Raw genomic sequence first — 15,832 nt, 5'->3', positions numbered from 1 at the left:
TCGAGATTAGGATTTGTCACTCCGATTGTCGGAGAGGTATCTCTAGGCCCACTCGGTAATGCACATAACTATAAGCCTTGCAAGCATTGCAACTAATGAGTTAGTTGCGGGATGATGTATTACGGAACGAGTAAAGAGACTTGCCGGTAACGAGATTGAACTAGGTATTGAGATACCGACGATCGAATCTCGGACAAGTAACATACCGATGACAAAGGAAACAACGTATGTTGTTATGCGGTTTAACCGATAAAGATCTTCGTAGAATATGTAGGAGCCAATATGAGCATCCAGGTTCCGCTATTGGTTATTGACCGGAGACGTGTCTCGGTCATGTCTACATAGTTCTCGAACCCGTAGGGTCCGCACGCTTAAAGTTCGATGACGGTTATATTATGAGTTTATGTGTTTTGATGTACCGAAGGAGTTCGGAGTCCCGGATGAGATCAGGGACATGACGAGGAGTCTCAAAATGGTCGAGACGTAAAGATCGATATATTGGACGACTATATTCGGACATCGGAAAGGTTCCGAGTGATTCGGGTATTTTCGGGAGTATCGAGGAGTTACGAGAATTTGTATTGGGCCTTAATGGGCCATACGGGAAAGGAGAGAAAGGCCTCAAAGGGTGGTCGCACCCCTCCCCATGGGCTGGTCCGAAATGGACTAGGGAAGGGGGCGCCCCCTTCCTTCCTTCTCCTTTTCCCTTCCCTTTCCTTCCCTCCTACTCCTAATACTTGGAAGGGCTCCTAGTTCTACCAGGAAAGGGAGAATCCTACTCCCGGTGGGAGTAGGACTCCCCTAGGGCACGCCATAGAGAGGGCCGGCCCTCCCCCTCCTCCACTCCTTTATATACGGGGGCAGAGGGCACCCCAAAGACACAAACAATTGATCTCTTGATCTCTTAGCTGTGTGCGGTGCCCCCTCTACCATAATCCACCTCGATCATATCGTAGCGGTGCTTAGGCGAAGCCCTGCGTAGGTAGAACATCATAATCGTCACCACGCCGTCGTGCCGACAAAACTCTCCCTCAACACTCGGCTGGATCGGAGTTCGAGGGACATCATCGAGTTGAACGTGTGCAGAACTCGGAGGTGACGTGTGTTCGGTACTTGATCGGTCGGATCGTGAAGACGTATGACTACATCAACCGCGTTGTGCTAACGCTTCCGCTTTCGGTCTATGAGGGTACGTGGACAACACTCTCCCCTCTCGTTGCTGTGCGTCACCATGATCTTGCTTGTGCGTAGGATTTTTTTTTGAAATTGCTACGTTCCCCAACAATTGTTGCGACCCGCACCACCTTCCTTGCACTCTGCATCTCCCACTACCCGCACCCGTTGCTGCCCTCGCTACCAAACACTCCCCTTGCACCCATCGCCGCCCTCGCTCTCTGTCGCTGCCCTCCGCAAGCACCTCATCTGCTTCCACGAGGACTACCCCGACTACCTCCTCCAAGCACCTTCCCGAGCACCTCCTCTGCCTCCCCGACCATCTTCGTTCGAGAACCTCCTTTGCCTCCCCAAAGGCGAGCATGTGATGTGTACATGGCTGTTGACTTGCTGATGTGTATGTGTTTGTTGTGTGTCATGGACCTGTGTGTTGTGTGTCGTGGATGTGGTGATATTTATGCTAGTACACGTTCTATCCTACCATGTGTATATGACAACAAGAACTAGTACATATATTGCTATGCATACAACAACAACAACAACAACAACGTAGCAAATATATGTCTATGTATATGACAACAACAACGTAGCAAATGTACTTCTATGTATATGACAACAACAACATAAAGCTGCTATGTCTATGTTTATTATATCATGTATAATTTTGTTATGTTCATAAAACTGCTATGTGTGTAGGATGTCTCTTCTATTATGCGAGCATTTGTTTAGGTTTGAGATGTGCACATTCTTTTATGTATACGAGAACACTTACATGATTTTTACACATAAGTGGATGCATAATCAACTGATGAGAACACTATGAGTCTTACCGAGTTACCGACGTACAAGTGTGGACCGATAATAGGCCAAACACTTACCCCCAATGCATTTGGCAATGTGGCAATTCAATTCAAAGTGAGAACATACAGGAATACAAGCATTTCCAATTCAAAAACAAATGGGACAAGTTGAAAATCGATTACAACATATTTAAGAAGCTCAAGTTGATGATACCGGATGGGGATGTGGCGTTGAGTTCAACACTATAAACATGATCATGAGTAGTGAAAAAAGGATACATTTGTGAGTTGTAATGTTTATGTTTTGCATAACTTTTGACGAATTCATATCGCTTCTATTAATACTAATGTTTTATTTTAATGTATGACATGACCTTAAAGGTCGTAGCTAGTTCAAGAAGTATGAACGTCACAATGAAGAGAAGTTATGTGTCATGTTTGGAGACATCACTAGCAGTTGTACATATCACTAGAATCCAGGTTCTGACGTGCCACCACTTCTACTACAGCGATAACAATTGCCTTGGATGTTGATGCCATCTAAAATGTTGACTTCTTGGAGGATCTTGAAGTGTCACCTTCTCTTTTTGCGCCTTGAGTCAATAGGGGCTAAAGTAATGTACTGATAAGAAGAAGAAAAAAGACCTAAGACAACACAACTTTCGGGAACACAAGGAAGTATGTTGTGGTGCTAGATATCTTAGTACTGGGATTGGCCCCTTCAACATGGAGAGATACCCTCTGGGCCCACTTAGTATTACGATGTCTAGCATCGCCTGACCAGGTATTGTGACTAAGGAGTTAGTCATGGGGATACCGAAATCCGATAATGGGAAAAGAGTACAAACAGATAACAAGGATAACTATGTATAGTGACTAAAGTGTCGATCACGGAGATAACCGTCAAAGTCTTGTCTCGGGTTATGCAACGTATAGCGAAGCAAAAGGAATTGTATGTGATAATACAAGGTTTGCTCGGTAAAGATCTTTGACGATATGTGGAAATTATTATGGGTGTCTGGATCTAATAATTATTGACTGGAAGGTGTTTTGTACATGGCCGCACATGCCCAGATCTATAGGGTCGCATGCTTAATGTTTTAGCAACATGTCAGAATGCTATGATTTAAACAGAGAATGGGCGAGAAGGGTTTTATAAGTGTTTTGCAAGGTCTCGGAAGTCTTGCATGAGATCCTAGAGTGTCCTGGTGATATTCAGTTTCGAAAGGTACTGGAATGTTCTAGAAATTGTTGGAAGGTTTCGAAAGGGTCTCGAAGGCTCTGAAAGATTCTACAAGATTCCTGTTGTCCCTCGCCCTTGCTTTCTTGGGGCAAGGCAACCCAAGGGGCCTAAGTCGGTGAATCCCCTCTTGCCTGGGGGGGGGGGGAGCAAGCAAACCCTCGGAGTCCTAGTAGCACTGTTCCTTCGGGTCGGTTGACCCCTTCCTCCTAGCCACCTATATATGGGACTAGGGGTGCACTAGGAAAGCACCCGAGCCTTTGGCCGACCCTCTCATATTGGCTGGATCCTTTCCCCTCTAGTTGGCCACCTCTCCCCTCTCTAGATTAGATCTAGTTCTTCCTCTTTGCTCTTTGTGCTCATCCATGAAGTGTTGCGGCGTTGCTACTTCGATATGCGCGAATACCTTAATTAGAAGTCGTAGTCTTCAACGCTTGATTGGCCGGATCGTCACAAGGGGAAACTCTCGCGGCTGGGAGGCATAACCTTGTTGTGAGAGTCAGAGGATTACATCGACATCGTCAACATCTCCACTGGGTTGATAGGTTATCGAGGGTATGAACTCATTATGTGCACCTTGATAGTAATCTTGGTTCGATCTTGTGCTTGTATTTTTTACATAGCACGTTGCCCTACTACTCCCTCCGTTACGAATTACTTGTCTTAGATTTGTCTAGATACGGAGGTATCTAGCACTAAAATGAGTCTAGATACATCCGTATCTAGACAAATCCAAGACAAGTAATTCGGAACGGAGGGAGTATTTGAAAGGGGGAAGAACAATCTTCGCGGCACAAAAAAAACACATCACAAAGGTCAAAATGAAGATTCAGTCGGGGAAGACCCTCCTCCACTTACTCCCTGCCGATGGCAAAACCACCCACTGCCGAAACTAGGACGAAGTCGGGAGCACCTATTTAGCGGAGGGTCACCACTGCCATCCTAACTCCTCCCTCTATGCACCAAAAACCTATTGTTTTACACCACCCAATCCCAGATCGATGCCTCACATCCACACGGTATCTCGAGGGCGTTGAAGTTTGGGGGGGGGGGCAATCCCGATGACGAGAGCAGACGAAATGAAAGCCTTGCGTTCTCCTCTGAACCGCCTTTATCACTCTGAGATCCTAACATATATGCTCGAGTTTTGGTATTTACATCTTTGGTTGGATCTAATTAGAGGAAGGGAATGGAAACTTAGGGGCTACAAGGCTACAAGACGTAAAGTCACTTGTGGTTTTAGATAGTTTAGAAACTCACAAGTGATAATGGGTGGGAGTTTAGAGTCGAACTTCCGCCATTTCATTAGCAGTGAAGTGGTGGGAACTTGGAGGGCATTGATTCACATGGAACTTCTTACTAACCAAACAAGAGAATACATGTCTCCTCAGATGGTCAAACCTTAGTATCATTCAATACCAAACAAAGGATTGTGAAAAAAAAAGTTATACCCACTTCTAATCTCACCACTATTCTCTCGTAACTCTCATTCATCTTCCCAAAAGTTAGCAAACTTGGTGTCATTGTCGTGTCCTTTATACAACTATGCAAGGCGAAGTCATGCCTATCATTGATTTTATTTGCTCTAGCTCAGACAAGCTTGTATTTTCTTCCAGTACACTTTGGCTTTGAGCCCAAGGCTTTACAACTCTGAATGATTCTCTCTTTTTTTTGAGAAATCTTAGGCCTTCGTTGGTTTGGAGGATTTTTGTAGGAATTTCATAGGATAGGATTTTTGTAGAAAAAATTCCTTTAGAACCCTTTGGATTGTAGGAATGGAATCCTATTCTTATGGAGGAATTCTTCCTATCCTTCATGATTCATAGGAAAATAAATATTAGCCTAGACTCAATGAAAAAATCCTATGAAATGAATCAAAGGACATCTTCTTTCCTATTCCTACTCATATGATTTGAGATGCATGTCATCTCATTTTCTATGACTTTTCTGTTCCTATGATTTCCCTACCCTATGAACCAAAGGATGCCTTAATGATTAAATTGAGGAGGAATCTTTTCCTTACAAAACCAACTGATTTTAAAGCCCAAGCTGGCCCAACTAAACCATATCCAGGCCGGGGGGCATGCTGAACCAGTGGACAGCCCTAGCCACCCACGTTGCGGATTTCAGTCCCAGCCCAGCCCAGCCCAGCCCGGGAAGTTTCCCGAGGCCGCTGGAGCCTGGAGCGAGCAAAACGGAACGCAACCTGCGGTTCTGAATTCTACTGGAACAGCCGTCAAGTTCAGAAAAACTTGCGAAAAGAAAGAAGGTTCTCAATCCAAACCGGAGCTGTGGAAGCGAAGACTTGGAGAGTACAAAAGGCAGAGGCACAAAATGGTGGGCTTCCTCCGGGCCTTCACCGCCGCATCCGCCGTGCCAGCAGCAGCCGTCGCCGCGGCCGCCCTCTCCTCCTCCTCCTCCTCCCCCTCCCGCTCCCCCTCCTCCAGGCTCCGCTTCCCCCTGCCTCCCTCCCTCTCCGCGTTCGCCGCCTCCTCGTCCTCCTCTCCCCCCGTGCGCGCGCCGACCGCCGCCCCTCCGATGGCCGCCGCCGCCACCGCCGATCTCTCTGCCCCCGACAAGGTTGGGCCGCGTCCTTTTTCGATCTCCGTATGCGCTTGCCTCGCCTAGGGTCTTGAGCCTTTTGGTCTTATGCCTGCTTCCTCGTGTTTTGCAGGGTACCGCGCTTCCGGAGCTCACGGTAAGCTTCCCAGACAACTCAGGGCATCATTTTGTTTTCCTTGTTAGTCTGGCTGTGATTCTACTAGGGAAGGAAGATAATTGGAAGGGCGTTGTTAGTTATTGAGAGATAAGAAACTGATTCAATTGGTGCTTGATATGTGGGCAATTCAGTTAAAAGAACATTGCTCTAGGTTTAAATTAGTTGGTCAACTGGTTACGTTGTTTCTAACGATGCCCAATTAGGTTTGGTTCGATGGCTGCTGTTGTTTAGCTTTATTGCATGGGTATATCGTTTTCTGTCATTGGTTGGTGCTTTGCAGTTCTCCATGGGGCTGCTTATACATGGCTAAATTGGGAGTTACAGAGATCAGGCATTGATTTAGCTATTAGTGTGTTTGCGTCAAAATATAACTTATTAGCATGTTGAATGTAATGGTTTTCCTTGCGGCGGAGGTTTGATGTATTAGGTGATCAAAAGGACTGCTCCCTAACTGCTGTGTTCACTTCTGTTTCATTGTTCACAACTTGCTCCAAATGATCTGCCAAAGCTTAGATAATTAATTCATAGATATCGAAGGACCAGGGGAAGAGCCCAAATGCCCAATTGAGCTATTCTCTCTCATACCAACTATATGTTTTTCAGTCTAATACTTTGAGAAAGACTTATCAGTTTGGCTTTACGCCATTACTCTGATTAAATTTTCAGTACAGAAAGTTGGGTAAAGTGTTGGGGCATTTTAAATGGATAAATATTCCGTTAACTGTACATGACTTGTAAAGATTGGATATAATAAGTTTTGACCCACTTAACAAAATGCAGCAAATGCTGATATGATGATTCTCAAACTGGACATACAAACTATCCAGAACCCCATCCCCAGGGTTTCCGTTTTGAATTTCTTGAGACGAGGTGCTATACTGCTACACCATATTTGTGAAGATCAATGTTTTTAGGAAGATTCCGTAATTCAGGAAATAAGGTGCATTGTCTGAAAAATTGCTGTTACATGGGGTTGTTTTTCCTCACATAAGTGGGGTTGTTTTGTTTTAATAAGACTCATGTGTTTGAGGTTAGACTTAGGAAATTAGTTGTACTGTTCGAAAACTCACTCAAGATAAAACTACAGAAGTTATTCTTTTGGAACTAATATTAAAGTGGTCTCCCTGAAACTATATTTCACTTTAGCAACATGCTTCCTTATATTTACCAAGGGAAAATTAAGGAGGGCTGCACATTTCTTTGAGATGTCGTTGGATTTCTCAGTGCAAACAATTATTTAACAGTATCTTTTTGTATGGCCGAAGACCGAATTCATGGTGGACATGAAATGTGAGGGCTGTGTCACAGCAGTGAAAAACAGGCTTCAAACACTTGAAGGTACAAATTTCTTAGTGCTCTATGTTGTATATAACCGTTTGTGCGTGCCTTTTCTTTCAACTATTTCCTGTTGGTTTTAAAGACTGCCTCTTACTACAGGAATACAAAACATCGAAGTGGATTTGAATAACCAGGTAGTTAGAGTTCGTGGGTCTCTCCCAGTGAAGATAATGTTGGATGCTCTGCATCAAACAGGACGAGATGCACGTCTGATTGGGCAAGGGAACCCAGATGGTTTGTGTTAATTTCTTTATTATTAGCATGATTTCCCCTCTAAAGTCTTTCATATCAGCCTACTAACAGAGATATTAATGTAAAATCTCTAATGCTCTGTCGTGGAGTGTAGAAATCAGTGCCTTTTGAATTTTTATACTAGACTTTCATTCCTACGACTGTGTAGCTATTTTTAGCTTTGGTCCTTAAATAGCTTCTATGCTTTTAAGCTGCAACATGCCCTGCTGAACTCATTCTGTTATCTGGCAAAGCATTAATTCAACTTTTGTGTTGGCAAATGCTATCATAGATCTATCTTCTGATTGCTGGCATGTTTAGTTTGTGTTCTGCACATCTGCTCTATATGAGAACTAATTGTTTGCCTTAACATTTGCAGATTTCCTAGTTTCTGCTGCCGTGGCTGAGTTCAAAGGGCCAGTTATATTTGGTGTTGTTCGTCTAGCCCAAGTTAACATGGAATTGGCTAGAGTTGAGGCTACTTTTAGTGGTCTATCACCTGGTAAACATGGATGGTCAATAAATGAATTTGGGGATTTGACAAAAGGTGCAGAAAGTACTGGCAAAGTATACAATCCACAGGATTATCTGTCTGATAAGGTAATATTCCAACGCTTAGTCAGTGCAGCGGTTGATAAATTATGCACCTATGATAACATGGGATAAATGGATATGCCTTGGGGTCCTCACCTGTTATTTTAACTTCCAAAGTAAAAGATTATAACAGAAAGCTAACCCTTGGGGTCGATTCTTTATGATATTGTAGCATTACAATTTAGAAAGTCATGCGTTCTCAGAGAAGATAGTGGTGTCCATAGCTTCTTACATCCACATTACGTCTTCTCTGACAGTTGTATCCCATATCTCATGCAATCGCTTTCAACAAAATAAAATCTTGTAGGTCATAGTTCGGCACAGTTGTATACTGTATTTTTTTCACACTGCGCTGTCTATCTCTGTTTCCTATATGGTCCCTGGTGTCTATTTTCAAAATGTTTATTAATACGCCAGACAATTGAACAAACTGATTTTGTTTCTCATTGTAAGGCATATTGTTTTGCAGTTGTAATGCAGCTCTTCATATTTGGTCAGTTTGTATACCATCCTGCTATAGTAATGCAGTATGAGTCTGGAAATAATTTATTGAAAAATCTTTTCAACTTCGGGTTGCACAAACAAGATAAATGTGCTGATCTAAAACAGCAAACAGCAGCAACACTATCCAGCTCCACTTTTTGTTTTGTGCAACTCACAAATGAAAGCACTTTCCCATGAAAATCTGCAGATTCGTAGTGTATTCCACATGATTTTTTTTGGTTGCGATTCTTTTGAAACCTGTATCACTTTTGTTTACTAAAGTGATCACTTGGGCTCTGGAGCCAAAATCACCTATCGCTAGACTAGATCTGTTATGTTTCCTTTTACAGGCCCACTTGGGCTCCACGGCCAAAATCACCTCTTCCTTTTACAGGTCCTTTGATCTAGTATGCAGAAAGCATTCATTGCATCTTCAATACAATGACCAGATTCACCAAACTAAATGGCTGCAAATATTGACACACTGGCGTTCCTGCCTTCTTCTGTATATATGCTGTAGCACATGTGCTGTCAGAACATAACAGACCAGAATTGAACAACTGTAGCTCACCTCACTTCTTTCGTTAGATCTGCTGTATGATTTTACAGTGCACATACATCTGGTGAAAATGACAGTTGATTGCAAAGTGAAGGCCAGAGTATGTGTAGCTGAGATTTGATGAATTTGAGCACTGGTGGGCAGTAACCATCCTGTTTTTGCCCAGGTGTTCGATCCTTTAAATTGTTCTCTAGAATCGTTGGTAAAACTGAAAGACCACCTTCACTTAACATTGATTTCGACAGTACTGTTGTTTTGAACAATAGAGGTTCAGCAGCAAGTTAAGATGACATGCATTTTTTCTGAAACAGCCCCTTGGTGACCTGGGAACACTAGAAGCTGGAGAGAATGGAGAAGCCCAGTTTTCAGGATCAAAAGAGAAACTGAAAGTTGTCGACTTGATCGGTCGCTCTATTGCGCTGTATGCAACCGAGGACAGATCAGACCCAGGCATTGCAGCTGCCGTTGTCGCGAGAAGTGCGGGTGTTGGGGAGAACTACAAGAAACTCTGCACATGCGATGGTGTCACCATTTGGGAATCGAGCTAAATTCACCGTGATGGAGTTTTCCGCAAAGCCGGGTGACCCCAATATGTTGTACACACACAAGTTATGTAGAAACAATCAACCATTTACTGAACATTTGGAATAAGCGTGAATACATTTGTGGAATAAAAGCTTGTTTTGAGTTGAAGATTGGAGCTTCACAACATCTTTCTTCCGGCAAGTGCTACTCCTGTGCTGCTGCCTGCTGCTACGCAATTGATTCATCAACCTCGCTTACCAAGGGGCCAGGGCACAGCTGCTTCTGCTCCCAGACCCTCTGACTAATGCAGAACAACGGTACAGTACTAGGAGAAAAGCTCACATCGGCGGCAGCCATGTGAGGACCAGAGGGCTCCGGACTACGTGAACGCCGTCGCTCCATGACAGGGCACCGTACTCGGGTGTCTTCTGAGCGGCCTTGGTCCTCACTGTAACCTTGTAGGCGAGCTTCTGGTTTGCGCTGCTGAAGTGCAGGGTGCTCGGCTCGACGACGACGTCCGCGCCTTTGAACTTTGTGACCTTGACATGGTACGTCGACGACGGAGGACCGACGTTCGTCACGGTGCGGCGCACCGTCAGCGGGGTGGCCGGCTGATCGGTGAAGACGGCGGAGATTGCCGGGTAGTTGAGGTCGCCGGGCGAGCTGAACGTGCCCTTGCATGTCATGTTGGAGTTCTTGGTGAAGAACTTGAGCTGCGTCGGCGTCAGGTTCTGCGTGCAGAGGAACTCCAGGTACTCGTTCTGCCCAATGTCGTAGACCAGGCCCGGGTTGAGCGCTCGCACCGGGTGTATGTGGCCGGCCCCGTGCTCGAACGGCGTGGACGCGTCGCCGGTCGCCGCGTCCTTGAGCACGCGGTAGGTGTTGTCGTGGACGTAGGCGGTGGTCATCAGCGCCGACTTGATCTGCGCTGGGCTCCAGTCCGGGTGGCTTGCCTTGAGCAGCGCGGCCACGCCGGCGACGTGCGGGCACGACATGGACGTCCCCGACAGGATGTTGAACCCGACGCGGCGGCGGTCACTGGCCAGGCTCGACGGGCTGGCGTCGCCGCTCCATGCGGCCAGGATGTTCACGCCGGGCGCGATGAGGTCTGGCTTGAGGATCTCCAGAGTCAGGTAGTTTGGGCCCCGGGAGGAGAACGCGGCGACCACCGGCGACGGCCGGATCCCGAGCTTTGTTCCGGCGAAGCTGAGTGTCGCCGTCGGCTTTGGGGCGGTCCTGGTGTACTTCTTTGCCGCCACGCCTTCGGACTCCCCGACGGCCACGGCTGGCAGGAGGTGGCTGTCGGCGACGAGCTCCTCGCCGTTTGCTGCGGTGTTGGCGAGGATCATGCCGATGCCTCCCGCTTCCTTGACAACCTGGCCCTTCTGCACCCGAGGACTGATGCCGCGGTCGCATATCACGATCTTTCCGGCGACGGAGTTGGGCTCCAGTGTCCCCTCGAGGCACATGGACCTGGGGTTCGGGACGCTCGAGTTGCCGCCCATGTAGACCACCGGATACTGCTGCCGAGGCGAAAGGTTCTTCCTGCCCTTGTAAAGCGAGACGCCGGTGATGTTGGCGCCGTTGCCGAGCGTCACCGTCGCCGGGAAGTCACGGTCCATGGTGCTCGCGCCCACCGTGGTGATCCACGGCGACAGGTTCGTCAGGCTTATCGGGTCCGGGCCGGCGTTGCCGGCCGAGCAGGCGATGAACACGCCCATCTGCATGGCCCCAAACGACGCGATTGACAGGCTGTCGCGGTTGTAGGGGGAGGCGCCGCCGCCGAGGGAGATGGAGAGCACGTCGACGCCGTCGGACACGGCGCGGTCGACGGCCGCGAGGATGTCGGAGCTGAAGCAGCCGCCGGTCCAGCACACCTTGTACGCGGCGACGCGGGCGCGGGGCGCCATGCCGCGGGCGACGCCGCGCGCGTAGCCGAAGAGGCCGGCGTCCGGCACGGGCGAGCCCGCGGCGGTGGCGGCGGTGTGCGTGCCGTGGCCGTCCTGGTCGCGCGGGGACTTGAGCTCGGTGGTCTCGTTGATGGGGCCCGAGGAGGCCTCGTAGCCGTTGTAGAAGATGCGCGCGCCGATGATCTTGCGGTTGCAGTCGGCCGTGGTGAAGCCGCGGCCGGTCTGGCACAGGCCTTTCCACTTGGCCGGAACGGGGCCGAGCCCCTTGTCGCTGAAGCTGGGGCTCTCGGGCCATATGCCGGTGTCGAGCACGCCGACGACGACGTCGTGGTCGGCGAGGCCGGCGGCCCAGATTCTGTTGCTGACCTCCGGGCCGATGCCCAGGAAGTCGGGGCTCCTGGTGGTGTGCAGCTGCAGGACCGTCTCCGGGAGCACGGCCAGCACGCCGGCCGCCTCGGCCATCCGCTCGGCCTCGTCCTCGTCGAGCCGCGCCGCGAAGCCATGGAAGGCCGTCTCGTAGTTGTAGACGATCCTCGCATAAGCACCATCTTCCTCCTCAGCTTCAACCTGCGCAGAGCTCACGGACTTGACCGTGGAGGCGTACCACTCGTGGTGAAAATCGAACGAGCTGGGCTTCTCCGACGCGGCCATCTGAACAATGTAAGTCTTGGGGGCTCCCGCGCAGGCAGAAATGCTCGCTTGGAGAAGCACGAGCGCCATGCACAGCGACGGAGCCGTCCATCTCGCGCCGCGAGGATCCATGGCGAAGAGGCGAGGGTGAGAAGCGAGAGGGGAGTGAGTGTGGAGAGCTCTGCTTGCTGCTTATGAACGCTCCAGCAGCCCACGGGGTGGTGAGCTGTGGGGGAGTTGAAGAGGAGCAGGGAGTTGAACCGCTGAACAGTGAGACTGAGGAGCGGTAATAAAATGCGGTGGCCGCTTCTGGCCGCATTGAAGCGAATTCATTCGGCTGCGCGGTGACCCCGCGAGGAGAGCTGTTGGAGTAGGTTTGCTTTGCTTTGCTTGTCACACACCACATTCTTCTTTCATTTCTCGGAGATATTTCAGGAGGGGCCCCTTGAGCCTTGACGCCCGTGTCTTGTTCCTCTGCTCCAGCTGCAAGGCGTCTCTCTGTTCCTCAGAGGAGGACATTAACGCGGCGGATCTACTTACTACCTGCCAGCAGCAACGGGCAGTAGGGTTAGCGCATTGATTCGTCTCAGCGGACGGTTGCATTCATGTGCCACGTCTTTATGGCGCCACTGGTAACGGCAGGCAGTGGCGCTGTGTGCTTTGTGCTGAGGGGGAAATTTGGTGATGGGAGATTGACAATGACACAGCCTCCTTCAAGGAAAGGGATGCGAGGCTGTGCCGTACGGTTTTGGATGGAATGGAAATGGATTGTACGATGATTAGGGTAATCTGGGACGTGTACGTGAGAGCTGCGCTGCTATCACAAGAAAGAAAGGAGACAACTCCTGGCCTCGCCCAGCTGTATCATCATGAGGGAGGAGGGCTCCATGGCAGCATGGCTCATGGAGTATGTAAAAGTTTCATCGGGAGCGTCGGATGAAGAAGTACTGCTGACTTGACGGTACGGGCCATAAATTATTGGATGATGGACACTGGATCGTAGTGTCACATGAAAATCTGGCAGGAGTACACAACAGGATTGAGGTGTGCCTTAGATTGCACACGTCACAGGAGTTAATATATCTTGCCTAAAAAAACAGGAAGTTGATTATCTATGGTTCCATCTTCCATGCTCTTTTTTTTTTCATCTCAAAACACTTTCATTATAACAGAATGTTTACAATCGTTCTCCAAACACAAAGTAAGGGCAACTACAACCCGCAAATTTTCTCCCGCATCCGTTCATGGACAAGTGGGACTAGTCCGCAGACACGGATACAAAAGGACGTCATCCAACGCTAACTACATACGTTTTGACATCAACTCAAACTAACCGGATGAAATCGTTCAAACACGGCCGGATTGCATATAAACATGACAGATTTCATTACATTTACATCAGCTAAGCAGAGCTCGTCCAGCTAGGTCTAAATGGTCGTCGACGCCCTTTCCCCGTGTCCGGCCATCAGCCCCGAGAACTGAAACTTCATCGTCTCCAGTTCTGCCTTGGCGCTCTCTAGCTCCGCCTCCACATCGCCGCCAAGGCGACTAATCGACCGAAGATGTTGAGCCTACCAAGCTTGGCGTTGACGGGAGGGGGAGCGGTGGCCTTCCTGGGACACGTGCGGCGGCGACCTACCGCGTAGTACTCTTTCTCGCTGTCGGCGGCGCCCGAGGACGTGCCGACTTCGTGGTCGTCGAGGCGGGGCGCGGATTCGGCGATGTCCTCCTCCTCGTCGTCGGTCTCTGATAACCCACAAGTATAGGGGTTGCAACATTTTTCGAGGGTAGAGTATTGAACCCAAATTTATTGATTCGACACAATGGAAGCTAAATAATATTCTCAAGTATTAGCAGCTGAGTTGTCAATTCAACCACACCTGAAAGACTTGATATCTGTAGCAAAGTAGTATGGAAGTAACGGTAACAGTGGAAATAGTAGCAGTAGCAGTTTTGTAGCAATTGTAACAGTGGCAACGGCAAAGTAACTTAGCAAAGATCAATATGAAACGATCTCGTAGGCAATGGATCAATGATGGATAATTATGTCGAATGGCATTCATCATGCATCAGTTATAACATAGGGTGACACAGAACTAGCTCCAATTCATCAATATAATGTGGGCATGTATTCCGAATATAGTCATACGTGCTTAAAGAAAAGAACTTGCATGACATCTTTTGTCCTACCCTCCCGTGGCAGCGGGGTCCTATTGGAAACTAAAGGATATTAAGGCCTCCTTTTAATAGAGTACCGGACCAAAGCATTAGCACTTAGTGAATACATGAACTCCTCAAACTACGGTCATCACCGGGAGTGGTCCCAATTATTGTCACTCCGGGGTTGCCGGATCATAACACGTAGTAGGTGACTATAACTTGCAATATCGGATCAAGAACACAAATATATTCATGAAAACATAATAGGTTCAGATCTGAAATCATGGCACTCAGGCCCTACTGACAAGCATTAGGCATAGGAAAGTCATAGCAACATCAATCTTAGAACATAGTGGACACTAGGGATCAAACCCTAACAAAACTGACTCGATTACATGGTAAATCTCATCCAACCCATCATGGTCCAGCAAGCCTACGATGGAATTACTCACACACATCGGTGAGCATCATGAAATTGGTGATGGAGGATGGTTGATGATGACGATGGCGATGAATTCCCCTCTCCCGAGCCCAAAACGGACCCTAGATCTGCCCTCCCGAGGAAGAACAGGGCTTGGCGGCGGCTCCGTATTGTAAAACTCGATGAATCCTTCTCTCTGATTTTTTTTCTCCCCGAACGTGAATATATGGAGTTGGAGTTGAGGTCGGTGGAGGTCCAGAGGGCCCACAAGGTCGGAGGGCGCGCCCCCCACCCTTGTGGCTAGGGTGTGGGCCCCCTGCTGTTGATTATTTCGCCAATATTATTTATTAATTCCAAAAGTTATCTCCGTGAAGTTTCAGGTCATTCTGAGAACTTTTTATTCTGCATAAAAATAACACTATGGCAATTCTGCTGAGAACAACGTCAGTCCGGGTTAGTTCCATTCAAATCATGCAAATTAGAGTCCAAAACAAGGGCAAAAGAGTTTGGTAAAGTAGATACGACGGAGACGTATCAACTCCCCCAAGGTTAAATCTTTGCTTGTCCTCAAGCAATTCAGTTGACAAATTGAAAATGATAAAGAAAAACTTTTACAAACTTTGTTTGATCTTGTTGTTGCAAATATGTAAAGCCTGAAGAAAATATGCCCTAGAGGCAATAATAAAGTTGTTATTTATATTTCCTTATATCATGATAAATGTTTATTATTCATGCTAGAATTGTCTTAACCGGAAACTTAGTACATGTTGAATACATAGACAAACAGAGTGTCCCTAGTATGCCTCTACTTGACTAGCTCATTAATCAAAGATGGTTAAGTTTGCTGACCATAGACATGTGTTGTCATTTGATAAACGGGATCAAATTATTAGAAAATGATGTGATGGACAAGACCCATCCGTTAGCTTAGCATTATGATCGTTTAGTTTTATTGTTATTGCTTTCTTCATGACTTATACATATCCCTCTGACTATGAGATCATACAACTCCCGAATACCGGAGTAACACTTTGTGTGCTATCAAACGT

At 47.7% G+C, this 15,832-nt stretch overlaps 2 protein-coding genes across 2 annotated transcripts; one reads left to right on the top strand and one right to left on the bottom strand.

The window, feature by feature from the left end:
- Positions 1-5,447: 5,447 nt before the first annotated feature.
- Positions 5,448-9,830, top strand: CCS (copper chaperone for SOD1). The gene is made up of 6 exons (XM_048702720.2): positions 5,448-5,793; positions 5,888-5,911; positions 7,198-7,270; positions 7,370-7,504; positions 7,881-8,101; positions 9,449-9,830. Exons 1-6 carry the CDS (start codon positions 5,548-5,550, stop codon positions 9,683-9,685), a joined length of 936 nt encoding a protein of 311 aa, XP_048558677.2. The 5' UTR covers positions 5,448-5,547; the 3' UTR covers positions 9,686-9,830.
- Positions 9,747-12,566, bottom strand: LOC125539298 (subtilisin-like protease SBT1.3). Its single transcript, XM_048702719.2, has one exon. It carries the CDS (start codon positions 12,332-12,334, stop codon positions 10,001-10,003), a length of 2,334 nt encoding a protein of 777 aa, XP_048558676.2. The 5' UTR covers positions 12,335-12,566; the 3' UTR covers positions 9,747-10,000.
- Between the last annotated feature and the right edge of the window lie 3,266 nt (positions 12,567-15,832).

The sequence above is a fragment of the Triticum urartu genome, chromosome 2A, assembly GCF_056163025.1.
Source record: "Triticum urartu cultivar PI428250 chromosome 2A, HENAU_Tu73, whole genome shotgun sequence".
In the NCBI taxonomy this organism is placed as follows: domain Eukaryota; kingdom Viridiplantae; phylum Streptophyta; class Magnoliopsida; order Poales; family Poaceae; genus Triticum; species Triticum urartu.
This window is presented reverse-complemented; position numbering and strand designations above follow the sequence as displayed.